The following is a 26410-nucleotide window of genomic DNA, read 5'->3' on the forward strand; positions in this document are numbered from 1 at the left end:
TCATAAGGATATAAAACTCAATACTTATTACCCCCTCCATGCAGCGGACCGTCATCGTCGGGAAGGGGGTGGAGCTGAGAGGGCGGTTTCATCATTCATCTATTACCTCTCATCTGCATATTTTTGCATGCCCTCTCAGCCGTGAATACCGCTACCGGACTCGCGAGTGGTTGATGGAAGTCGGAAAGAGGAAGGTCCAATGGACGTCTTCCTCGTCCACCCGGCCTGCTGTTCTGTACGTCCAGTGTTTGTGTTGAGTCTTTGAAAAAAAATTAAATGCAAAAAAATCGTAAAGTATAAAAATTTTACAAAAAACAGAAAAAAAATCCAAAGTACAAAAAAGAATCCGCACCTTTTGTTTTTCTGGGCTGGTGAGGATCTATCTTTTAGTTGCCCAGGTTCTTTCTTTTCGTTTGACTTCTTTTTTCCGGGGCCACGCGTCTCTGTACACGGGAATGGTTTGTTGCACTCCTATTCCCCTTGACCGTCCCTATTTCCCTTGTCGGCCCCACGCTGATCCTACGGTGCGGGAGTGCCAAGAGCATTACCAGAGGGTAGCGTTAGTTCTCCTCGTTAACGCCCCAGTGTGACGTTCACACCATTTTTTCTTTTTATAAGTGTTTTACAAAAAAAAACTTTTTTAATGTACCAAAACAATTAAAACGGGTCCAGGATCACCTTCTTGTAAAAAAAAAGTTTAACAAGAGTGAGATAGACACTCCTGTTATAGAGAATGTGGAAAAGACAAGTATCGCCGACACCTGTGGTCCGGTATCTTGTAATTAAAGATAAAGATGCTGACAGTGTCAATTCTGATGAAAAGCGTCCGAGTGCTATTAAGGGCTTATTCCTTTCTGTCATTCATAAATTTATCTCATACTGCCGGAAAGGTAAAAGACATCAAGAAATTGCGGACTGGCACCTTGTTGGTGGAAACGATCGACGAGAAGCAAACAGCGAAGCTACTGAAATTGACTGCGATTGGACCAGTGAACGTGTCAGTAGAACCCCATCGTCTACTGAACGTTTCTCGAGGGGTAATATCGTATTTTGATCTCCTCAATGCCACAGAGGAGGAGATTAAGTCGGAGTTAGCGGACCAACACGTTATAGACGTAGCTCGCATCAAAAGTAAGAAGTCAGGTGAACTGGTTGCTCCCCAGTCACTGATTCTTACTTTTAGTTTGCCAACGCTTCCGGAGTATGTAAAGGTTGGGTACTATCGTTTGAAAGTTCGGCCCTATATACATAGTCCCTTGCGCTGCTTTAAATGTCAACATTTTGGGCGCACTAACACCTTATGTAATGCGAGTCTTGCTCTTTGTGCAAATTGTGGCCAGGCTAGTCATGGCGGAACCCTGTAAAGCGACCAAGCCCTTCTGTGTCAACTGCAAGGGTGAGCATTCTGCTTGATCTCAGGATTGTCCAGCCTTTCAGCGCGAGAAGCGTATCCGAGAACTCATGGTTGTTGAGAAGATTTCTGCTGCTGATGCCAAGCGTCGTTTGAAAGAAAGCCTTCCTTCCTCGCTTTCTGTCCCATTCGCGACTGTTGCACCTAGTTCTCGGAAATCTGTAGCAACCCAGACGTCCGACGTTTCCACCCAAACAGACTTGGTCCCAGAGACTAGTTGTGAACCCAAGACCCTAGTTGCAACGTTGAGCGAACTTCCCAAAACCCTACGTGTTTCTTGGCGTGTCCCAGTGGTGATCTTGGCGTACTCCAGCCCATCGCCTATCATCTTACATCGCTGGTTTGAAACTTAGCCAACATAAACAAAGGCTGAACGATACAGTTCTCTCTCCGAAGAGAACGAAATGTACACTAGTTCGTAAGCCACTTGCAGTTTCTCTCAAGTCTGATGTGGTGGAGGACGAACTCATGGAGACGGAGTGGACTGTAATTGGACCTCGTGTGAAAGGTCACCTTAAACGTTGATCTCTTTCAGTATGGCGCTTCTTCAGTGGAACCTAAATGGCTTCTGTAGTCACCGTGAGGAATTGACACAACTGGTCATTGACCACTCACCTGTACTTATCTGCTTACAGGAAACCCATTTTAAGCCTACCCAGTCTTTCCTTCTTTCTGGGTATACTATGTATAGATGTGATAAACCAGATGCTGACCACGCTGCTGGTGGCGTGGCCATATGTGTCTCCGATTCCCTTAATTAACGGCAGACTCACATTGTATCCCGAATGCAAGCGGTTGCGGCACGAGTCTACTCCCCATGCCAGCTTACCATTTGTTCGTTTTACGTTCCTCACTCAGAAGTCTTTACGACTGCCGATCTGCTTCAGCTTGAGCCGCCAGTCTTGCTTGTAGGAGATCTTAATGCATACCACAGTCTATGCGGCACTGTCCGTACTGACAGTCGTGGCCGTCAGGTAACGGAATTTGTTGAGGAGAGTGGATTGCTTCTTCTTAACAATGGCAGTCCTACTCATTTCTCCACTGCCCATGGTACATATTCCTGTCTTGATCTCTCCATGTGCAGTGCTGGTCTGTTGACCGCACTGACATGGAGAGTACATCCTGATCTTTGTGGCAGTGATCACTTTCCGTTGTTTGTTGAAGGTCTCCCTGTCATTCCCCATTTTTCTCTTCTCCGCTTCAATCTGAAGTGTGCTGACTGGCATAAGTTTCATGAGCTAAGTGAGTTTCATTTTCGTGATGATCTCACTGTAGCTGTTGTGGCAGAGGCTTTTGAGTAGAGTGTTATGAGTGCTTGAGATGCTCATGGTTCCATTCCAGAATGCGGTGGCGACGTTTCCCATCGGTGTATTCCATGGTGGTCTGCGGAGATCGATGAGGGTATCCTGGGTCGTCGGCGTGCTCTTGCCAGTTTTAATCGTCATCCCACTGAAGCAAATCTTCAGAGCTTCTGCATTTTGCGTGCTCGGGCTCGACGTCTCGTAAAGATCTCGAAGCGCCAAAACTGGAAGAATTACGTTTCGTCACTCCGTAGTCGCAGGCCCATGTCTACTGTGTGGCGTCGGGTTCGCTCTCTACTCGGCCATCCATGTTCACTTGCTTTGTCAGCTTTAAATGTGAAAGATGTGCTAGAGACCCACCCCTTAGAATTCTCTAACATACTTGGCCACCACTTTGCGACTATCTCTGAGTCGGCTCACTACCCACCAGCGTTTGCTCGTTCACGCCCTCGGCTACAGCGAAACCCGTTGAAATTCCGTACCGCCAATAACGAGGATTATAACGCTCCTTTCACGCACATTGAATTTGATTCAGCTCTCCGTGAATCGTACAATACTGCTCCAGGGCTTGACCGCGTCTCCTACGATATGTTGCGCAACCTCTTCCGAGATACTCAGCTTGTGTTATTGCAACTGTTTAATCGCGTCTGGTTAGAGGTAATTTTCCCACCTGCTTGGTGTGAGGCTCTGGTTCTTCCAATCTTGAAGCCAGGGAAAGCCGCAACTAGTCCCATGATCTACAGTCCTATTGCTCTCACGAGCTGTGTCTGTAAGCTGCTAGAGCGAATGGTCAACAAGCGCCTGGTGTGGTATTTGGAATCGAATTTCCTCTTGAGTAAGTATCAAAGTGGCTTTTGTCGCTTCCGTTCGACTACTGACAATCTTGCTTATCTCGATGGTCAAATTCAGGACGCATTTCTCAACAGCGAACATCTTGTTGCTATCTATTTTGATCTAGAGAAGGCGTATGACACAACATGGCGTTACGGTATTCTGAAAGAGTTATATGACTGGGGTCTTCGTGGACATATGGCACAATTTATTAAAGATTTTCTCTACGAGCGACATTTTAGAGTGCGTGTGGGATCTCTTCTTTCAGAGTGCTTTTGTGCAAGAAAATGGCGTTCCTCAAGGCAGTGTCCTTAGTGTCACGTTGTTTGCTGTCGCCGTCAACAGTGTTCTTTCGCAGATCCAGGCTCCTGTGTCTGGTCTGATTTATGTTGATGACCTTGTCATTTTCTGTCGCTCCCGCCACCTTCGCGGCATTACTCGACAGCTTCAACTGACTTTCAATCGTCTTGTTCGCTTGTCGAATAAGACGGAATTTCGCGAGAAATCCGAATATATTCACTTCTGCCGGCAGCATAATTGCATTGTTGACCCGAACTTGTACCTCGATGGCACCCGTTTGTCCTTCGTCACTACAGTCCGTTTCTTGGCTCTTTGATCGTCGCTTGTCATGGACACCGCATATTCGCAATCTTAAGTATTCTTGTCTGCGAGCTCTGGGAATCTCCTTCGTGTCCTTTCCCACCACACATGGGGTGCTGATGTACTGTTCTGCTTCACTTGTAGCGTAGCCTTAATTCGGTCCAAGCTAGACTATGGCTATATTGGCTATGGGTCAGCTCGTAATTCTCTGCTGCGGCAACTTGACACAGTGCATCACTTGGGTTGGGAATAGATTGCTACTGGCGCGTATCATACTAGCCCCGTTGCCAGCCTGCATGTTGAAGCTAACGAACCATCGCTAGCCTATCGTCGCAGGAGACTTCTCCTGAATTAGTGTGCGCGTGTGCGTTGTATTCCTAACCACCCTTGTAGACCTTGTTTCCGTGGTGGTCCGACTTACAAGCGTATTCTTCCCGTCCTCGCGCTACATGCTCATGGTACATACGTGCGTGTGAGAGTTCTCTCGCTGACGATTTCGTGTGGTCCTCTCTTTCGTTGCTTCACTTTTGTGTTTTCCCACCGTGGCTCCTTCGTCCACCCAGTCATGATTTGTCATAGCATGCAAAAGTTGCCATTAGTTCCCAGGTGTACCAGGAGGAATTTGCAGCACTGTTAGAATAGTACCCCAATTCTAATGTGTTTTATACGGACGGTTCTAAGGATAGGAATTCTGTAGGCTGTGCCTTTGTCACCGACGAGGACAGCTCAGAGTTCGAATTGATCGCTTGTGTACAGTCTTCACTGCTGAATTAACTGCCATTAAGCTTGCCTTGGACTATGCTCTCACGTTTTCGTTACGTCATGCGCTGGTTTGCACCGATTCTCAGAGCGTGGTTCTGAGCCTCTAGAGTGTCTTCAGTAGGCACGCCCCCCTTTAAGACATTCTCGTGAGATGCCATCTATTACAGCAACAAGACTGTGTCGTCGTTGTCTGCTGGGTGCCGGGTCATGTCCGCATTCGGGGAAACGAACGCTGCCTTGGCTGGGGTTGCCTTGGAGCATAGCCTTCCTTGCTCGATATTTGCTGTTATTTTTATACCGTGATGCGCTCTCACTGGCAAGCGGATTGGGACCAGGTAATTGGGAATAAACTCCACACAGTTAAGCCGCTCCTCGCAGTCGTTCTGCTTTTGTCGTTTAGATGAAGTGCTCCTGACGCGTTTGCGTATAGACAACTCTCATCTGATGCAAAGCTACTTGTTACGGAGATTGAACCGTTCGTTTTGTGACCAGTGTATTGCCCCCCCCCCCCCCGAGCATTCAGCACATTCTTGTCGAATGTCCTGAATACTCAGATCTCAGAGAACATTTTGGCGTGGCCCTTACTCTTGACCGGTTACTGGGGGATGACTTTCATAGTATTGATCGTGTCTTTGATTTTATTTATGCATTCAAAATGGATACCGTTCTCTAAGTTGTTTTATGATTAGTTTCTGTGTTGTTTTCTGCCTTTCGTTTTCCCTTTTTACTGTTATCTCAATATTTTTATTGTCAGTTTTATCCATTTTTATTATTCTTCATTGTTTTCTTTATATTGTTATTGTTCCTTTTTCCTTATATCGTTATTGTCGTGGTTCTATTTTTTCTTTCTGTTGTTGCTGTTACTGTTTTATCTTTTTAATTTCTATTGTTATTGTTGTTGTTTTTATCTCCGTTATTTATTCTTTTACCTTGTTTTCCAGTTTTATTCTTGGAGCACTTATTTTTAGCAACTCTTTTTAAGTAGTTTATTTTTGCCTTCGTAGTCTTTATCGTGATGGGAACAAATGGCCACGCTGCTGACGTCCCCATTGAACCCCCATTCATTCATACAACACTTATTACACATTGTAACGCGTATATAAACATACATTATTCTAGTGTAGCATTGTGTGTGTGTGTGTGTGTGTGTGTGTAAGTGAGCGCCTGTTTCTGTATTGTATTTTTTACTTTCTAACTTTTTTGTTTGTTATTGTAAACTCTAGTCTTTGAATTTTGTATCATGTTTAACTAGTCGCTAAGGCTTCTTATAGCCTTAACCTCGACATGTAAAACAAGTAGAAATAAATAAATATTCAGGAGGTTAAGTTACATGGTGGTTACGAATGCTTTTTATTTATTTATTTATTTATTTATTTATTTATTAGGTGGTTAGTGAGGATGTCACCAATATGACTAATGAATCCTCGTTATGATATTAGTTACTGACTAAAGAGACGGACTGCCGAAGCTGTAAACAGACCATACTTTAAAAGCAAAGTAAAATCTCCAAGAAAGTAATAAGATTTAAAAGCGGTGCAAGATAAAGAAGAAAACAAAGTGAAGAGTTAAAAGAATAAGTAATACACATAAACCATATAACAATAACAAAAATAGTTGTATACATCATATACAAAAAATAAAATTCAGAACCGTGAAAGAAATACGAAAGGTTTAAAAGGTTCTTAAACACCTGAGAACACTTGTCAGGTCAGCAGTTACAAATCTTGATGTAATATTAATTATAGTTGGTAAGAGAACTCGCGTGGGTCTATAGAGTTCTTATTGGAAAACGTTGGAAATCCTCTGGATAAGCTTAAGAAAAAAAAGCATAATATAAAACTAGACCTTTGGAAGTAAAATATACCAATTCCGACTGGATTTATTTTCACGCATAGTTAAATAGAGAAAAGTACGTATGAAAAATTAAATATTTTTTAGTTTAACGTCATGATTATGCCTTTTAGGTAAAGGAGATGGATGAGTAATGAAAGTGGATGATTCTGAAATTAAATGTTTATACTTTCCCTCAGGGAATCAAACCAGAGACAACGTTCGGCAAAAACCATACGCGATAGTCACTAGGCCAGTGGGCAGTGTAAATAGTACATAGGAAATAAGAACTTCAACATCCATATATTTTTGTTATATCTTTTTCAGTACACTCGATATATGAGACATAAATTTATATTGGGTTGAAATGTCCGATTTGTGTTTGGTGAGAAGCTACCCTCTGTAACGTAGTTAATGGATTGTCGAGGTCCAAGCTCAAATTGGAACATTCTGCATATCTATCTGCGAAATCATTTGGGCCAGAAGTTGTGAGTGGGTGCACCATATAACATTAGTTTGTGAAATTTCGCACCCATGGTACAACATCGAAATATGAGTTCTGCAGCCACTGACTAACATCGTGTTCTGTTGAGTTCTTCAGGAACATTATGGAAGCAAACTCTTGCATAAACGTTTGTGCAATTGCCGTCCAGTTAGCCGTAGACTATACCATTGTCGTTCGGTGGCTCCGCGCAATCAATAAGATGGAAAATTTGGACTCACAAGTGCCCCCCACATATAGTGGACCATATAGTGCCACATATGTTGACACCGGCCAACAAGGATCCCTGTCTAGAGTTATTCAAGTTCTCTTGAGTGTACGGAATAAGCAGGAAAGTTTCCTGCATCGGATTGTTACTCATGATGAAAAATGGATGACAATCCTAAAAGGTCAGGGACGTGGTTGGATCATGGTCAACATTCAGGATTGTTTCCAGAATCACTCCTCAACTCGTAGTAGGTGTTGCTGGTATGATGATATGTTGTGGACTTGATCCACCATGTCTTTTTCTGCCGAAGTAACTGTTGATCGTTATAGTGCTGAAATCCATGAAATGCTTCTCAAACATGTCCCCAAACAAGCAATGGTAACCAGACACAAAGTCTTCAAATTGGACAACAATGAACACCCATGTGTTGCACAAAATTCGGTGCAAACTTTATGCAGCATGAAATCCCTCCTCACCCACTGACTACCACCTCTTCCGGGATCTCGATCCATTCTTGACAGGGAGGAATTACTCTGACAACAGAGCGGTGCAACGTACAGCTGAGAACTATCTTCGTGGTAGGATCCAGTTGTTGGCTGCAGGCCCGTAGCCAGCCCAAAAATGTAGAGGGGGCCCGGTAGAAGTTAGGGGGGATCCGAGCCAACCGTATTATAGTTCATCAAATAGTAACATCAGAAGTTCATCATATCTGCTCTTGAATGTTTAAGTATTTTGCTTCTACATAATTCTATTATCCCCCTCTACACACATATATTAAGTTAACATTCTTTAATCTACATGAAAAAACTTGATTTGGTATGCTTTTCCATTGATTTTATTAAATAGGTGTTACTAACTACACGAATTAGAATTAATATATATATATATATATATATATGTTTTAATAGTCCCACATGTAGAGGAAGTTCGGGTATTATGGAATAGTCGTACAATATGGAATACCTCATTATCTCACCTGTAATGTGTTGCTTCCAAGCTGAGAGGAAAGAAACTACTACCTCACGTTCCCATGATGCTCTACAGTCAGGGGTTAGATTCACTCCTAAATTTTTGTATCATATCATATAGGATTTATCGGTCTGCAATTCTTGCCAATATAACTTCAATTTATGCATAAATTAAAATATATTTAATTCTCAAACTCAGGTGGGCAATTGCCCAGTTCCTTCCCTGTGTTGGGCATAACCTCTCGAAACAAAATCCTAAATGTGCCATTGGTTGTCTTCAATATTGGGAGAAGGGAAGATTTGGAGTTTATTCTAGAGAAGGGAGATGAAACGCATATTACGGTAGATGAATCTGATTTCTGAGGTGAACCTGTTGTAGAGTATATTATATATTAGGCGCTGTAGATGAAGTAGTAGTGCGTATCAGTATCACAAACCACTGACGTGATCACATTCTGAAATCTGAATATATTTATATTTATAATTGGTATAACGCTCTCGCCTTCGGTGCGAGCGGTCCCGGGTTCGATTCCCGGTGGGGGCACTCGGTCGAAGAAGTGTAAAACGCTTTTTCAGGCCAGCCACCCTGAATGAGGTTTTCCTGGGTTTTCCTCATTCACACCAGGCAAATGCCGGGGTGGTACCTAACTTATAGGTCCCAGGCCGCTCCCTTCCTTCCCTTTCCCCAGATAGTGTGCTCGCTGAGGGACGTCATCCCTCAAAACGTGTAGGGCATACAAATCAACTTCGAAATGTGTGATTTTGCCGCCATTAAGTTCAACTAAACTCTTTGCAAAATTTGTGCTACTGGCTCAAGGTACGAGGAATATTGACTGATAACTGACAAAGAAATAATAAAGGCTCCCGTTGTTCCTGCACAAAAAAGACGATAAGCATTGCTTCTAGTTTCAGAAACTGTAGAATTTATTGACAGTTCTTCTAACGCACACACTATTTCTATGAAATGTTCAGAAAATTTTCTGATGCTGCTGTATTTGGAAGTCCAGCGGGTTTCAGAAAGAAGTGGGATATTTGGAATATTTTTTTCTTAATGGGCTCTCGCGAAAGAAAATTGTGATTTCTTTGATAGTATCCACTGTGTTTCGTATGTAAGAAACGGAACATAGCTTATTAACGACAAGATTAAGCTTGTTAGGATTAGGATTTTAGATTTCTGGGCTCTCGGCATCTAAGGCCATTTAGCTCGTCACGTTTCGAGGGATGACGTCCCTCGGCGAGCACACTATCCGCGGAAAGGAAGGAAGAAATGATTGGGGAAGGAAGGAAACGGCCTGGGACCTATAAGTTAGGTACCACCCCGGCATTTGCCTAGTGTGAATGAGGAAAACCTCATTCAGGATGGCTGGCCTGAGAAAGCGTTCTTATACCTTTTCGACCGAGTGCCCCCACCGGTAATCGAACCCGGGACCGCTCGCACAAGATTAAGCTTGTGTGATGCACAATGGTAAAAAACGCTTTTGGGAATTGTCGTCTGATAATGCTTTGTACACCGTTAGTACATCCAGCCATGGTGGAACAATCATCGAAACCCTGCCCTGCAAGTTCACACTGAGATAATCCACATTCTTCCAATGCTTTTAGAATTATTCTAGCAATATATGGGGCGTTTAACTCTCCTAATGAAATGAAACCTACGAAATCTTCTCGCGTCTGATTTTCAACAGTGTCATAAAACCGAATACCTAGAGACAATTGTTCTATCCCCCCCCCAATATCAGCTTTCTCACACTATAATAAACAATTTTAGGCTTTATATACTGTTCATACAAAGTGTTGCCTGCAACTGATATCAATTCATTTTGAGTCTGCACAGATAAGTATTTTCCATTTTGAGCAGCAGTTTCAAAGTGTTGCTTTAATGTTATATCTCCTGAATCTACTTTAAATTGGAGAAGATCGTAGAAATTGCCAGATTTAGCATTCTTTCCTCGTAAAGAAAATCATGTGTCGCACGAAAGACAATTGTCTCAATGATTGATGGCAGTTTTTTTCGGTTTTCCTGAACTTGCTTCCGAGCCGCTTCATCAATTTTCAAATCAACGGTCAAACTTTTCGTAGACATAACATTCGAAAATAACTGAGCACGTTCTGTGGACGCCCGATGCCATTGTTCGTGTTGTCGCGCAGATGCAAAAAAAAAAAAATCATTGTATTTTCTAAACGGTGTTAGTATAAAAGACCCTTGCAATCCTCTTTTTACCGGAGATCGAAAAAGAACACACTGCTTGCACAATCCCCCTCGCAACTTTCTAGAATATGCTAGCCACGGAAATTCAACAAACCACTTATACAAGAACTTTCCTGGCATTACATCTTGTTTAAAATCATATGTTTCGGTCGGGTGCCACGGCGACATCAATATTTCATATCGACCAGTGTCCGACAAACTTGACTGCAAATTTAAGTCTACATAGTTGCCTATGTCTTTTGGGTCACAGGACGTCTCCTCATCTAATAAAGTTGCACAAGGTGACATTTGGGCAGAAGGTACGCTAACGATATTGCCCTCCGGTAACTTTTTCTTCGCTCAGATTTTCAACACACAGAATATCACGTTTGGTATTTTCCAATTTTGAGGACACTTGCTGTTTTAGAAAAGCATCGAGTTTCATTTGCTTATGCTTATGCATAATTAATTTTTAAAAAGCAATTCTTTCTAATTCACTCACCTACACATGAGATATTAAATAAATTATACGGTAAACTAAGGGGAAAACACCCACTAAACTCTGAAAGAGACCAAAGATCGAAAACAACACACATTTATCACTCTCCGACACTCCCGAGCAACTTTGAATTTTTGAAAACGAAAACTGCCTATAGGACACACCAGAAACACAGATTTCCAATAACTGCGCACAACCAACTATGCAAAACTAAACCTTTCTCTTCTTGAAAAGGGCCAATCTCCATCCTCCCCGCTAAAAATAACATTGCACTTTTAAACCGCGGGGTCTCATAGGGGAAAAAAATGCTCAATTTCTTTCTGCTCAGAAAGCTACTAAGAACAAGGAAGACAATGTTTGACAGCATTAGAATCATTGTCCCTGCCGCTCCATTTGTAGTTTTGTCTTCTCGACCCCTTCCCCTCTCTGTAATCCATCAAGATTCTTGGTTTAAAAGGAGGCGGGGTCATTCAGGATCACCTTGCTACAGCCAGAGTGCAAACAGGTGCAGAGCAGTCAGTGACATTATTGCTTTCACAAACAGAATTCTTGGGTTATTTTTAACATCAATATGTGTTAAATGCTCATACTTTTCCGATTGTTGCAAAGGTCAGACTAATGAGTCAGAGAAACACTTTTATTCTGCTTTATAAAGGAAACCACTACAGAAGTATTAAAAAATGTGGCTCTTCTTTTTCTATGGGAACGATTGAAGATAACTTGCTTGATTCTTTCAACGTTTGAGATTTTGAAAACAGGAATTATCGTGAAGTGCTACGGAGGGAACATACGATCTTGTCTCCGGAAACTCCTTCTAAGTTTAATATATATACTTGACTACTTCAAGATCAAGATAATATTAACTAGATTTCCAGGAAGTCGACCGACCCCTTCGACCCCCTCCCCCCCCCCGCCGACGCCCATGATTCCAGTAAGTCAGTGTGGTGTCCGAATTTAGTTCCTGTGCTGTACTTGTCTCGCTCCAAATTTGTATCTTTTCAGTTTATTATTGTCATATTTTAAGCAGATTAATATCCTATTAAAGCACAATAAAGAACTAATCTAGAGCTTTTCGTTCTGCGTCATTGTGTTCCGCGAAATTATTCTAGGGAAAGACGTTCCGGCTATTGACTAAAACAATTTTTAGCACAGAGGCAAAGGCTTAATTTTAGGTCTCATCCGCAAAAACAGACGTAAATTTAGGCTGGATATTTGCCTGAGTAGTATTTATATCATTTCCACACTCCAACTATACAATGATGATCCAAAATCAGAAACTACAGGTTTCTTTAAACTACGGTGCTAAATATTTGGTTAAAACATTAGAAGCAAATGTATGGCTGGTTTAAAAAACTGACAATTTAAGGTCGAAGACTACCTGCCCAAGTGGAAATTTGTGAATATATTTTTGTCGAAACAAAGAAAAGTTTACATGTGCACAAGTGAGCAATGTATATTATATACTTCTAATTACAGCTTGTGAATCTTACACTCAATAAATAAAACTTGTTGTCTCTTAATAATGAAAGAAAAGAAGAATCGCAGTTCACGCTCATGCCATGAAGCTGCCACTGCAAATTCAAACTTTATAATCAATTTTTATACCAAAGGCAATAATTTGAAATATGTTGCTGCTTCCAATCTAAAGTAGGAATTAAAATCTACGCCTGGTTGAATTCACAACTTCTTGTGATCAATTGTTAATATATAATGCTCTTTCTTAAACTTCCATAGGGAGAGAGCATATGCAACTCAAAGAAGCATGGAGAGATGTATGCTTGGAATAACCCGGAGAGATAGAAAAAGAAATACATTTATCAGGAATATGACAGGAGTGACCGATATCATCGCGAAAATAAAAAGACTCAAGTGTCAGGGAGCTGGTCATATTGCAAGAAGAACTGACGATAGGTGGACAAAAGCAATCCTTGACTGGATCCTAAGGGAATGAAAACGATCCAGAAAACGTTGTAATACAATATGGTGTGGCGAAATTATGAAGCAGTGTGCAGTAAGGTGGAAACGAACTGCCGAAAATAGATACGTGTGAAAAAGAATTGGAGAGACCTTCATCCAGAAGTAGGTCGGCAAAGGGTATTAATTATATATATATATTGTGTGTGTGTGTTTGTGCACGAATGTTTGACCCCTTCCAACCATATGGGCCAAGGTTACGCTTATGCACCCGTGTGTCTAATAGAACTCCAGTGAAGCATCATGACGGCCGAAGCGTATCGCACACTGCTTGCAGACTACGTACACCCCTTCATGACGACCGTGTCTCCCAACGGTAGTGGCATTTTTCGACAAGATAATGCATCATGTCGCAAGGCCAGGAGTGTGATAGAGTGGTTCGAGGAACACAGGGGCGAGTCCCAAGTGGTGTTGACCCCCCCAACTCGCCAAATCTCAACCCAATCGAACACATCTGGGATGTGATTGAACGTGACGTCAGAGCGCATCGCCTCCCCACCTCCCCGGAATTTACTGGAATTAGGCGACCTGTGTGTGCAATGTGGTGCCAACTCTCTCCAGCGACCTACAGAGGATCATTACGTCCATGCCAAGAACATTCGCCGTTGTTATCCGTGCCAAAGGTGGACATACTGACAATTAGGTAGGTAGTCACAATGTTCTGGCTAATGTGTATGTATATTTTAACTCGTATATTTTGTCTCGACTCGAATCCGAGTCGAGTTGAAACAGGAACTGTCGAGTCGAGACAGGAACATATTTTCGAGTCGAGACAGGAACATATTTTCGAGTCGAGACAGGAACATATTTTCGAGTCGAGACAACATTTTCTCGAGACAGGCTTAAATCTCGAATAGACTCGACTCTTGCGCATCCCTAATCAAGTGCCACTGATGTTGCAGGTGCACTAAAAAATGAAAGAAAATCTGGAAGAAAGAAGAAACTGTAATTTTATTCCTGTTGAAAATCTTTTGAAAAATCAAGAAAAAAGTCAACTACATTATATGATCATGCAAAATGACTTCAAGGCATTCTATGATCGGTGTATATCTTACAGAGAACTTTGGGAGAACAGTTTTGGTGATGCGAATGACTTTGTCTGGATAAATGAAAATATTGTATCTGTTGTAATAATATAGTAAAAAACGCAGAAAATGTGTGTTTTTTTTAATGTTGTTAAAGCTATGATCAATATAGATGAACTTATTGACGAAGTTGCTGTTGCTAAAAAATTTTGGACTTCTAAAGTGGGAAACTGGGAAAGAGAAAGAAAACGACAAAAAGCTATCGAGTGGAGAAAATGGGTGCAATTCTTCAGCCATGCTAAGCAAAATGATATCCCAATATGCAACCCTCACCTGATACTTGAGTACATCTTTTTTCTTTCCGGAACATTAGCTCCAGCAGAGAAGGTTTTCTCACTGAAGAATAACGCTTTGGAAGATGACAGAGGTTTGATACGTGAGTCAACAGTACATGCATTGATGCTGTGTAAAGTAAATTTTGGAGTTACTTGCAGTGAAATTTATAGCGAAATCAAAACAAAAAAGACATATTGAGAAAGGTGCAGTCAAGTTAAAAATATGAGTGGTTTAAAAAAAATATATTAATAGCACTGCTCTATTGCATGTCTCTAGCCGACAGACAGATAATTTTGCTGCAAGCTTGCTTGCTTCAATTTGGCCAAAAATGATTTTCAAGCTCTTTGGAATTAGCTTTAATTGTAGATCATATTGTAATAGATGTAACTAATACTGTAATAGGTGCATATATATACAGATGGTGATCAGAAAAATGGAAACACCTGTAGTTGGCAACACGTCAGATGTATGGGGTGGCAGTGGTGTCGTGGTGCTCGCAGCGCCGGACCGCTGGTAGTGGTGTGTTAGGTCGGTCTCCATACTACGTCAGAAGCAGTGGAACAGCAGTGTCCAGTGGCTGCAGCAGACGGAGGTAGTGTAAAATGGGAGACCTCTCGGATTTTCAAAGAGGGCAAATTGTTGGTGCGCGGTTATGTTGAGTGAGTGTGACGGCAGTGGATACTGTGTTAGGTGTGTCGCGTGGGACAGTGTCGAAGATGATGACGGCCTACACAGAACACAGGAAAACCACATCAGGGGAGCGGAACAGTGGGCGGAAGAAAATCATGAGTGACAGGTCACGCCGGGTATTAAAGCGCATTGTCACGCAGAACCGTCGTGCCACTGCGAAGCAAGTGACGGAGGAACTCAATCAGCACCTCCCCCACCCTGTTTCGACAATCACAGTCCGCCGCGAATTACATGACATGAACTTACGGGGTCGTGTTGCACGGGCCAAACCGCTCATCAGGGACCATAACGCTTTCGTACGCCGCAAATGGTGCCGCAACCATGTAACTTGGACCGTTGAGGACTGGAAACGTGTGATATGGTCGGATGAGTCATCCTTCACCCTATTCCCAATCACGGACCGTGTTTATGTGTGGAGAACGCCCAAAGAAGCTTATGATCTGCAATGTCTCCGCCCAACTGTGAAACATGGCGGCGGCTCGGTGATGCTGTGGGCCGCCATATCATGGTTTTCATTAGGTCCTGTGATCACACTTAGCGGACGAATCCCTGCCAACGATTATGTCGCAATTTTAGGAGACCACTTGCATCCTATGGTCCGGATGTTGTTCCCGGACAATGACGCCATCTTCCAGGATGATAATACACCCATTCACACAGCTGGCGTTGTTGCAGCGTGGTTTGAGGAACATCGGGATGAAGTTCAACACCTCCCCTGGCCCGCCCAATCCCCAGATCTCAACATAATTGAACATCTATGGTCCATCTTGGCTCCGGCGACAATTTCTACCTTCATCCTCTCTCACAGAACTGGCCGATGCCCTGCACGAGGAATGGTGTAAAATTCCACTTGCTACCAATCTCTATCTCTATGCCTACATCCCACGTTACATCAAGGCTGTTCTGAAAGTTAAAGGTGGCTCGACACCATATTAATCTGGTAAGTTGCAATTTTGTTCAGGTGTTCCCATTTTTCTGATCACCATCTGTATATATATATATATATATATATATATATATATATATATATATATATATATATATATATATATATATATGGCAAGCCAACATATATGTATGTAATATAAGGAAGACTGTTAGACATCAGACATCCTGCAACGGCAGGATGTAACGTCTAAGGGCAGTGCCTATGTAGCATACGGATAACGTATGCTCCGTTCTGATTTTTGTAGTAAGCAAAAGGATTCCGTATAATTGTACAATATACCGCTATCCGGAGAGCGGATTTTTCTCAGTGTAAGTAAAACGCTACACCCATCTAGTAGCAAAAGCATGACTGCTTTTTTTTATGTTGAATTATTATGCGTACGCGACTAAGAAATAATTCCAATTTACAACGTTGTTATATGAAAAGTAACTACTTCCATGGGGGGTTACATGCACAGGACCGACACGGCATAGGATCGACACGGCATAGGATCGACACGGCGTAGGATCGACACGGCATAGGATCGACACTGCGTAGGATCGACACGGCATAGGATCGACACGGCACAGAACCGAAACGGCACAGGATCGACACGGCATAGGATCGACAGCAGAACTTTCATACGATCGAAATAATAAAAAATACATTATTTTATAATTACGCAATATTAAGTAACAATTATTTTCTCAAGGATATATAGGAGAGAACCGTCATACGATCGAAACGGCATAGGAACGAAACGGCGTAGGATCGACACGGCATAGGATCGACACGGCACAGGGCCGACACGGCATAGGACCGAAACGGCACAGGATCGACACGGCACAGGACCGAAACGGCATAGGATCGACACGGCACAGGATCGACACGGCACAGGATCGACACTCTGTAGGGTGGTCAACACTTTCTGAAAATATCAATATCGCATATCCCTCACCTTGAATTTGTGGATATAAAAAATTGTAAGGATAAATAATTCTAAATGGTCTATTTTTTAAAAAATTATGTATATATATATATATATATATATATATATATATATATATATATATATATACAAATTGTATAAAAATATTGTGCGTAATATATCCATGCCGTAATAAATACACCTTTAATTTTGTGATATTAAAAAAATACGCTAAATAACTCCAATAGTTGATTCGAGGTTTTCAATACCGAATAAATAATATTATTTGTCTGATATTTTTATAATGCTGTAATTTTTTATGTATACTAAGTTGAAGTATGTACATGTAACTGCAATTTTAAAACTGTAGGCTTAGAATTTGCGTTTGGATTTTTTTTTTAAGCGAAGCAATGCACCTATGTTAAGTTGCCTCCTTTCAAATTTCGAATTGAAATCGGAAGCCAAACGTTTGTTTTTCGTTTGTTATTGACTTTTTTGAAGAAAAATAGTAAAAATCGTATCTTTCTTAAAACATAAAGAGATGTTTACAAAATAAAGTTGGTATATGGCCAAATTTACCCTTGTTCCTCCACTTAAAATTTTGATTGAAAATCAAAATCAATTGTTTGATATGCGTATGCTACTAATTATTTTGAAAAAGAATAGTCTGTTTCGAAAAACATAAAGAGTCTTTTCAAGAGAAATGGGTGATGGAATTTCATATTGGCTCCACTTTAAAGTCTCGAATCAAAACCGAAGCCAAGCGTTTCTTATTGGTTGATTTTAAGAGCAAATCGCTTGTTTCGAAAAAATAGAGAAAGAGATTTACAAAATAAATTTAGAATGTGATCAAATTCAATCTGATTCCTTTACTTACAAATTTCGATTCAAGACCAAAATCAGTCGTTTGATATGGATTTGTTGTTGCTTGTTTGGAAGAAAAGTAATTTGATTCAAAAACATAAGAATATAATTAAGAAATAATGTTGATGAAGGTGATTTGTTTCGGGGCGGTTTGCTTATTTTGAAGAAAAAATCACTTGTTTCAAAACAACCAGTAAAATATATCTATTTCCAGGATACATTTGGTGGTCAACTTCATACTGTTTTTTCTGCTTTTAAATATCGATTCAATACTCAAGCTAATAACATGTTTTCCTTTCTTATTGATTGGTTTGAAGAGGAAATAGTTTGTTTTGAAAATTATTAAGAGTCATTTACAAAATAAGGTTGGGTGGGCCAACTTTTTGGTGGTATTTCAAATTTCGATTTAAAATCAAACTCAATCATTTATTTTTCGTTCGTTATTGATTGTTTTGAAGAAAAACTAAGAACCATTAAAGAAATTTTTATAGTAAAGGTGGTCACCTTCACAGGGTTCCTGCACTTCAAATTTCGTTCAAAGCATAAAACGGTTAAAATAATAAGAGAAACACAATCAGTACTCTACGCAAATGTTTAGGGGGTTCAGGGGCTTTAGGAACACAAGTTTATAAAATATATCAAGTGTTTATATATATAAACGTGCTAATATGATAAACGTGCTTAATTTTGCATAATACCTTGCTCAAGGGGGGTTTCAAAGTCCTTAATCCCTTTACTTCAGTACGCCACTAAACATCAATTATAAGTCATTCGTTATCCAAATTGTACTTCTTGTACTGATTCAATCCTTAATTTTAAAGTTCAAAATTATATGAGCACTTATTATGCTATTGGAAAAGAGCACATATTTTACGACAGTGCAAGGTAGTTTCTTGTTTTAACAATTGAAAGAAAGGAAAACACCAATAAAAGTAATAATAATACCTGACACGAATTCCGATAGTAAATCATATTTTATTATCTTATTTGAAACTTTGAGAAAATTGAAGCTCTACACCGAATACAAATTGGATAATAAGCAATGCTTTATAATTGCTTGATAAATTTCAAATTGAGAACAAAGAGAGTGATACTGTTTAAAAGAAAGATTGGATAAAAACAAGAATTTTAGGAATGATCTAAAAAATGGATCAAAGTATTATGATCTTGGCTAATATTAATTTTTGGATCAGTTACCATAAAATATTCGAACGGTCTCTAAATCGAGTTTTCTCCAGATATGTAGTTTTCCAGGTATAAGGAGTACAAGAAAAATTTCGATTAATTAAATATTTTGGATTTTTTTTTATAACGGGCCACAAAATTTTTGGACGGTCCCTAAATCGACTTTTCATATTTTTTACGCAATAAGCATATCTCACTGAGTTAAGTGATATCTTGGGTTGGGTTACACTATATGTAGTTCTCCATATATAAGACATACAATAAAATTATTGATTGAATGAAATATATTGGACTTTTTGGATCAGGGGCTACAAACGTTTGGACGGTCCCTAAATCAAGGTTTCGTATTACTTTCGGAATAAGCACATCATGCTGAGTTAAGTGATAGTTTTGGTTTGGCTGCACTATATGTAGTTCTTCAGATATAAGACGTACAAGATTTTTTTTTTATTGAATGAAATATATTAGATTTTTTGGATCAAGGGCAACAGAATTTTTGAATGGCCTCTAAATCGAGCTTTCGTTTTATTCAGGCACTAAGCACATCATACTGAGTTCAGTCATAGTTTAGGTTTGGGTACACTATATGTTGTTCTCCAGATATAAAGCCTACAAGAAATTTATTGTCTGAAATATATTGGATCTTTTGATCCAATAATAGTCCTTCATCCTCCATTTATACATTAAGAAGTAACAGTATAACGTGTACATTACGTGATACACTTTGTATTTTATGGTGTGATGTTTAATAATAAATTATTAACAGAATACCCGTTCTTCGCACGGGGAGAATAGTTTCATTTTGAGCATAAAGGGCAATGGAATCTGAGTATGGATTTAAACTGCATCGGGAGTGTTACTGTTCGTCTGAGTGATCCAAATACTATTTCATCGACACTAATATCGGTATTATTTTTTATCATTATATATATAGTGTGTAACTTCATTAATGTAATGAACGTCTGGAGGTGATTCCTGGACTCGGAAGAAGAATTTAAATGAAACGAAGTCTTTAGCTTATCATAATTATAACTTCTATGCCAATAGTAACGGATGATCAATCAACGGCTTCCTGTTCAACTTAAGAGTGTGTAAAAATGAGAAAAAAATAACTTTGATCCAGATTAGGTTTATAACGACTGTGCATAAGACAGTCAGGGGCAAAAGATCATGTACGATGAACTAGAGTATAAGGGATTCTTCACATAACAACAGTGATTCCCACAAATTATGTGAATATAATTTGAGCCAAAGTAAGCTAGATTAAAAGATTTCCTCCCCGTAATGCGTAAATTCGTGGAAGATAATAACTACGAGTACAGAAGGAATGAAACTCGACGATACTCAAGGTTTTGCGCGTGTTGCACAAGGAAAGAAAGAAATACAATTTCAAATTATCGATTTATTCTGTTTCGGAGAAGGTAGGATAACTGAAATACTCAGAGGTACCTTGTACAGTATTTGTGCAATGCAGTATGTGTACACGAGACAGCTATGAAGAATAACAGTTCACAGTCTGATATTGTCGACCGTTGACCGCATTGCAAAGATGACATCGGCGAAGCAAATTTTTCCGCGTGTGATCAAGCACATCTGAAATTTCGTAGATGATTGCCGCAGCTATATTACATCGAGCTAGTTCTTCGACTGTCGTGGCCGGAGTTTCATACGTATCCCCGAAATAAAAAATCAAGCAGCGTGAGGTAGAATGAACGAGGTTGTCATAACACAGGTTTTTCTCTCCCAATCTGGGAATGTTTCATTTAGGTAAGTCTGCATATTCCTGTCAAAATGTGCAGGTGTACTATCATACTGAAATCACATCTGCTGTCTTATCTTCAAGGGCACATGTTCTATCAATTTTGGGAGAAAATTACGTAAAAATAAAAGATACGTACTCCCACACAGGCAGACCGATAATAAATAAGTTCCTACCACAAAATTATCCACCACACCACACCAAATTTCTGCTGCTGATCGTTTACTAGAGTTGCATGTGGGTTTTTACGCCATACACATGATAGTTTCAAGACGGTTTTGATCATTCGACGTACGCTGTCTTCAAGTTCAGCTGTCCATATGGGGCTATTTCCTCCGATTTCACGTACGAGAAACCGAAGGGACCCCTCTCTCGAAGTCGAATATGGAGGCGTGGAAAAATACAAGGAAAGTTACTCTCTTTTGAGGGCGACGGTCACGATATAAACGCCTCACTTCTGGGCTATTGCCCTTTGCTACTCCATAAATGAGTTGCATATCTGCCAGCTCGTGGACAGGGTAATCTTCCATCGCGCAGGCGTGTACAGGTTAACACAATCAATTTTACTTAAACACCAACGTCTACACTTTTACACGACCTTAAATACCTGGACACAACCCTCTACCGTTGAACACAACATTTCCCATCCTGTTATACAGCAATTACACGTGTAACAGTAGAGCATCTGACTATGTATATCACTCACAAGTTGCGTAGATGCTTATTACAACTCAGCCATGCTAACTGAAGCCATTCCACAATAAAACTTCAAGACAGCCTTCTGTAAGCCACTCGCAATTGGCACACAAGGGACGATAGTTCCGTAGGTATTCCTCCGTGTAGGTATTCCATACAGCTCTAAGGTATGTACATTAGAATGTCGAAAAAAGACTATCCTTTTTTTAAAATGTACTTTCAACGAGCTTCCTTTGAGAAAATTTCTCCGGCAATGATAAAATCAAAATGTAAGTGGTCTACACTAGGATAGTATTTTGGTATATTCACAATAGCAATGAAGTTTTTCATAGCTCAAGGAAAAGTTGAGGTTTGCCAACTCGAAGGAAGGGGAAAACGCCATCAAAAGTATTCCTGGGAGAAGATTCATCTAACGGATAAATCAAGTATACTATTCCAGCGCACTTCTTGGTATCGTTATGCAACGTGTACAACATCCCTTGTTTCTCCACTTTTGTTGCTTCTGTGCACAGAAGTACCATATTCCACGGAATTACATATTACGAGGAAGAAACCGTTTAATGCAGCTTACTTTTGCCCCATATCTATTCACACAATATTTGGAATCCCTGGGTCATGTGGAGAATTCCTTGTACACTCGTTCATCACATATGATCTTTGCATTTTTCGATGTTATATTTATTTACATGCCGCCTGACTGTCCTATGCACAGTCGTTTTAAACCTAATCTGGATCAAAGTTATTTTCCTTTTTCACACACTCTTGGACAGGAAGCCGTTCATTTATCATCCGTTACCATTAGCCTAGAAGATATAAGTGTGATACGTTAAAGACTTCGTTCCATTTAAAATCTTCTTCCGAGACGTCATTATGTACTGAGACAAAATAGATGAATCACACATGTGTATCTCTCTTTCTTTCGAATTCTGAGTGTTCTTCTAACTTGAACGATGCACTATTATTTTTTAATGTTAAATCTTGTACTTGATTGATCATTTCTTCATTCAACGTTTGATAAAATACTCAAAGGAATACTCCAGTTTCTTTGGAAGTCATCCTTGCATCGTCACTGTACACTAATCGAATCTACGACTAAAAACAATGGACATTCTTTTGCCCGACTTCAATCCGACGTTTTGTTCATGAGTTATGGCGGTTTATACATTTTTCCGACAAATTTTCGGGTGTTACACCCAGGTTGTTGTATAGTTTTTGTTTTATTTCGGTGTCAGGAATCACCTAACGACGTTTGTTATATTAATTAAGTTACACCCTATATATATACGGGCGCCATTTTATGTATTAAAAAAACCAAATTTGTTTAGTAACGTCAATAGCTAAACTATGTAAACGTATTTACTAGAGAAACACTTTTTAGTTCTTGTAATAATTTTCTCTCAAACAAACTGAAGGTAAATATATACCAATAAATCAATACAGCTATATTTTAGAAAATGAAATGAAATCTTTGAGTTTTACGTCCCACGGTTATGCCGGTTAGGCTGAAGGAGACGGTGATTATGAGAAATGAATGAAATGGTGGAATGAAGAAAGTGGGAGGAAACGGGAGAACCCCGAGAATATCCACGCACACGGCGTTTATCGACCACAAAGTTCACTTGGCGGGAGCAGGGTTTGAACCCGAGACCCCATGCACCAGGGGTGAACGCTCTACCACTGACCCACCGCGGCTCCAGCTATATTTTAGAAATACAATAGGCACTGATTTTTCGAAGACTGCTCTAATACATAGGAACAATCAAATTTGTAAATAGAGAGTTTTCTTTTTAAATAAAACAAACTGAATTGCTTAAACTGCGCTATATCGATTGGTTTCAGCATCTGATTTTTTAAAAATAAATAATTAGCAGCACGAAAAATTCCTATATTATCTTCGAAAATAGACCTACATGTTAATTGCTTTACTGGCTTTATACATTTTTTTTTGAAAAAGTGATTGTAGGGGAAGATGGGGCTAGTTGCAACAATTTTCAGGTCTGTTTTTTTTACTCGAAAATTATTATAGATATAAAAACTATATTGAGTGTACTAAAAGGTACATGCCTTAACTACATACCATAAAAAGAGAAGTGCAAAACATCGAACGGCAGTTTTGATAGCATCTACTTTTTGAACTAAGTCCGACTGTTGACACTTGCCCCACCCATGGGGTAAATTGCAACATCATCTGGGGTAAGTTGCAACAATCGGACTTGATTCAGAAATTTAATGCTATCAAATCTACAGCTTGAACATCGCTTCACTCATTTTCACTGTGGCAGTCAATGTCTATAAACTATACAGATGTAGTACGGATTTCTCTCGGAACACGACCAATGAGACCACTTCTCACAACATAAACACTGTACCTAGTCGGGTCCATTTAGTTGTAGTGCGACATCTTCAAATTCGAATTTTAACTAGCTCAGAATTTTGTCCAATTTTTGTCCATTTTTGTCCACCCAAGAAAAAATTTTGTACCATTAAAATAAACGAGGGAGGGCCATTTCAAAATTTGGGGTACTTCGATCACCTGTAGTGCGACATCTTCAAATTCGAATTTTAACTAGCTCAGAATTTTGTCCAAATTTTGTCCATTTTTGTCCACCCAAGAAAAAATTTTGTACCATTAAAATAAACGAGGGAGGGCCATTTCAAAATTTGGGGTACTTCGATCACCTGTAGTGCGACATCTTCAAATTCGAATTTTAACTAGCTCAGAATTTTGTCCAAATTTTGTCCATTTTTGTCCACCCAAGAAAAAATTTTGTACCATTAAAATAAACGAGGGAGGGCCATTTCAAAATTTGGGGTACTTCGATCACCTGTAGTGCGACATCTTCAAATTCGAATTTTAACTAGCTCAGAATTTTGTCCAAATTTTGTCCATTTTTGTCCACCCAAGAAAAAAAATTGTACCATTAAAATAAACGAGGGAGAGCCATTTCAAAATTTGGGCGAACCATTTAGCTGTAGTGCGACATCTTCAAATTCGAATTTTAAGTAGCCCAAAATTTTGTCCAATTTTTGTCCATTTTTGTCCACCCAAGAAAAAATTTTGTACAATTAAAATAAACGAGGGAGGGCCATTTCAAAATTGGGGCAAACCATTTAGCTGTAGTGCGACATCTTCAAATTCGAATTTTAAGTAGCTCAGAATTTTGTCCAATTTTTGTCCATTTTTGTCCACCCAAGAAAAAAATTTGTACCATTAAAATAAACGAGGGAGGGCCATTTCAAAATTTGGGCGAACCATTTAGCTGTAGTGCGACATCTTCAAATTCGAATTTTAAGTAGCCCAAAATTTTGTCCAATTTTTGTCCATTTTTGTCCACCCAAGAAAAAATTTTGTACAATTAAAATAAACGAGGGAGGGCCATTTCAAAATTTGGGCGAACCATTTAGCTGTAGTGCGACATCTTCAAATTCGAATTTTAAGTAGCTCAGAATTTTGTCCAATTTTTGTCCATTTTTGTCCACCCAAGAAAAAAATTTGTACCATTAAAATAAACGAGGGAGAGCCATTTCAAAATTTGGCCGAACCATTTAGCTGTAGTGCGACATCTTCAAATTCGAATTTTAAGTAGCTCAGAATTTTGTGCAATTTTTGTCCATTTTTGTCCACCCAAGAAAAAATTTTGTACCATTAAAATAAATGAGGGAGGGCCATTTCAAAATTTGGCCGACCATTTAGCTGTAGTGCTACATCTTCAATTTCGAATTTTAAGTAGCTCAGAATTTTGTCCAATTTTTGTCCATTTTTGTCACCCAAGAAAAAATTTTGTACCATGAAAATAAACGAGGGAGGGCCATTTCAAAATTTGGCCGAACCATTTAGCTGTAGTGCGACATCTTCAAATTCAAATTTTAAGTAGCTCAGAATTTTGTCCAATTTTTGTCCATTTTTGTCCACCCAAGAAAAAATTTTGTACCATTAAAATAAACGAGGGAGGGCCATTTCAAAATTTGGGCGAACCATTTAGCTGTAGTGCGACATCTTCAAATTCGAATTTTAAGTAGCCCAAAATTTTGTCCAATTTTTGTCCATTTTTGTCCACCCAAGAAAAAATTTTGTACAATTAAAATAAACGAGGGAGGGCCATTTCAAAATTTGGGCGAACCATTTAGCTGTAGTGCGACATCTTCAAATTCGAATTTTAAGTAGCCCAAAATTTTGTCCAATTTTTGTCCATTTTTGTCCACCCAAGAAAAAATTTTGTACAATTAAAATAAACGAGGGAGGGCCATTTCAAAATTGGGGCAAACCATTTAGCTGTAGTGCGACATCTTCAAATTCGAATTTTAAGTAGCTCAGAATTTTGTCCAATTTTTGTCCATTTTTGTCCACCCAAGAAAAAAATTTGTACCATTAAAATAAACGAGGGAGGGCCATTTCAAAATTTGGGCGAACCATTTAGCTGTAGTGCGACATCTTCAAATTCGAATTTTAAGTAGCCCAAAATTTTGTCCAATTTTTGTCCATTTTTGTCCACCCAAGAAAAAATTTTGTACAATTAAAATAAACGAGGGAGGGCCATTTCAAAATTTGGGCGAACCATTTAGCTGTAGTGCGACATCTTCAAATTCGAATTTTAAGTAGCTCAGAATTTTGTCCAATTTTTGTCCATTTTTGTCCACCCAAGAAAAAAATTTGTACCATTAAAATAAACGAGGGAGAGCCATTTCAAAATTTGGCCGAACCATTTAGCTGTAGTGCGACATCTTCAAATTCGAATTTTAAGTAGCTCAGAATTTTGTGCAATTTTTGTCCATTTTTGTCCACCCAAGAAAAAATTTTGTACCATTAAAATAAATGAGGGAGGGCCATTTCAAAATTTGGCCGACCATTTAGCTGTAGTGCTACATCTTCAATTTCGAATTTTAAGTAGCTCAGAATTTTGTCCAATTTTTGTCCATTTTTGTCA

General features: G+C 39.6%; 1 protein-coding gene across 1 annotated transcript; it reads left to right on the top strand.

The window, feature by feature from the left end:
- The first annotated feature begins 733 nt into the window (after positions 1-733).
- LOC145682036 (uncharacterized) lies at positions 734-6298 on the top strand. Its single transcript, XM_081753636.1, has 4 exons — positions 734-1037; positions 2270-2461; positions 2753-3481; positions 6291-6298. Exons 1-4 carry the CDS (start codon positions 734-736, stop codon positions 6296-6298), a joined length of 1233 nt encoding a protein of 410 aa, XP_081609762.1.
- Positions 6299-26410: the final 20112 nt, after the last annotated feature.

This window comes from Thermobia domestica, chromosome 3 (genome assembly GCF_964235325.1).
Source record: "Thermobia domestica chromosome 3, izTheDome1.hap1.1, whole genome shotgun sequence".
NCBI classification, from domain to species: domain Eukaryota; kingdom Metazoa; phylum Arthropoda; class Insecta; order Zygentoma; family Lepismatidae; genus Thermobia; species Thermobia domestica.

Coding starts and splice junctions, on each gene's coding strand:
- LOC145682036 (XM_081753636.1), top strand. CDS start 734: ATGTGGAAAAGACAAGTATCGCCGACACCTGTGGTCCGGTATCTTGTA. Junction 1,038..2,269: donor TACTGAACGTTTCTCGAGGG/GTAATATCGTAT, acceptor TTCCTCACTCAG/AAGTCTTTACGACTGCCGAT. Junction 2,462..2,752: donor TCATTTCTCCACTGCCCATG/GTACATATTCCT, acceptor GTTCCATTCCAG/AATGCGGTGGCGACGTTTCC.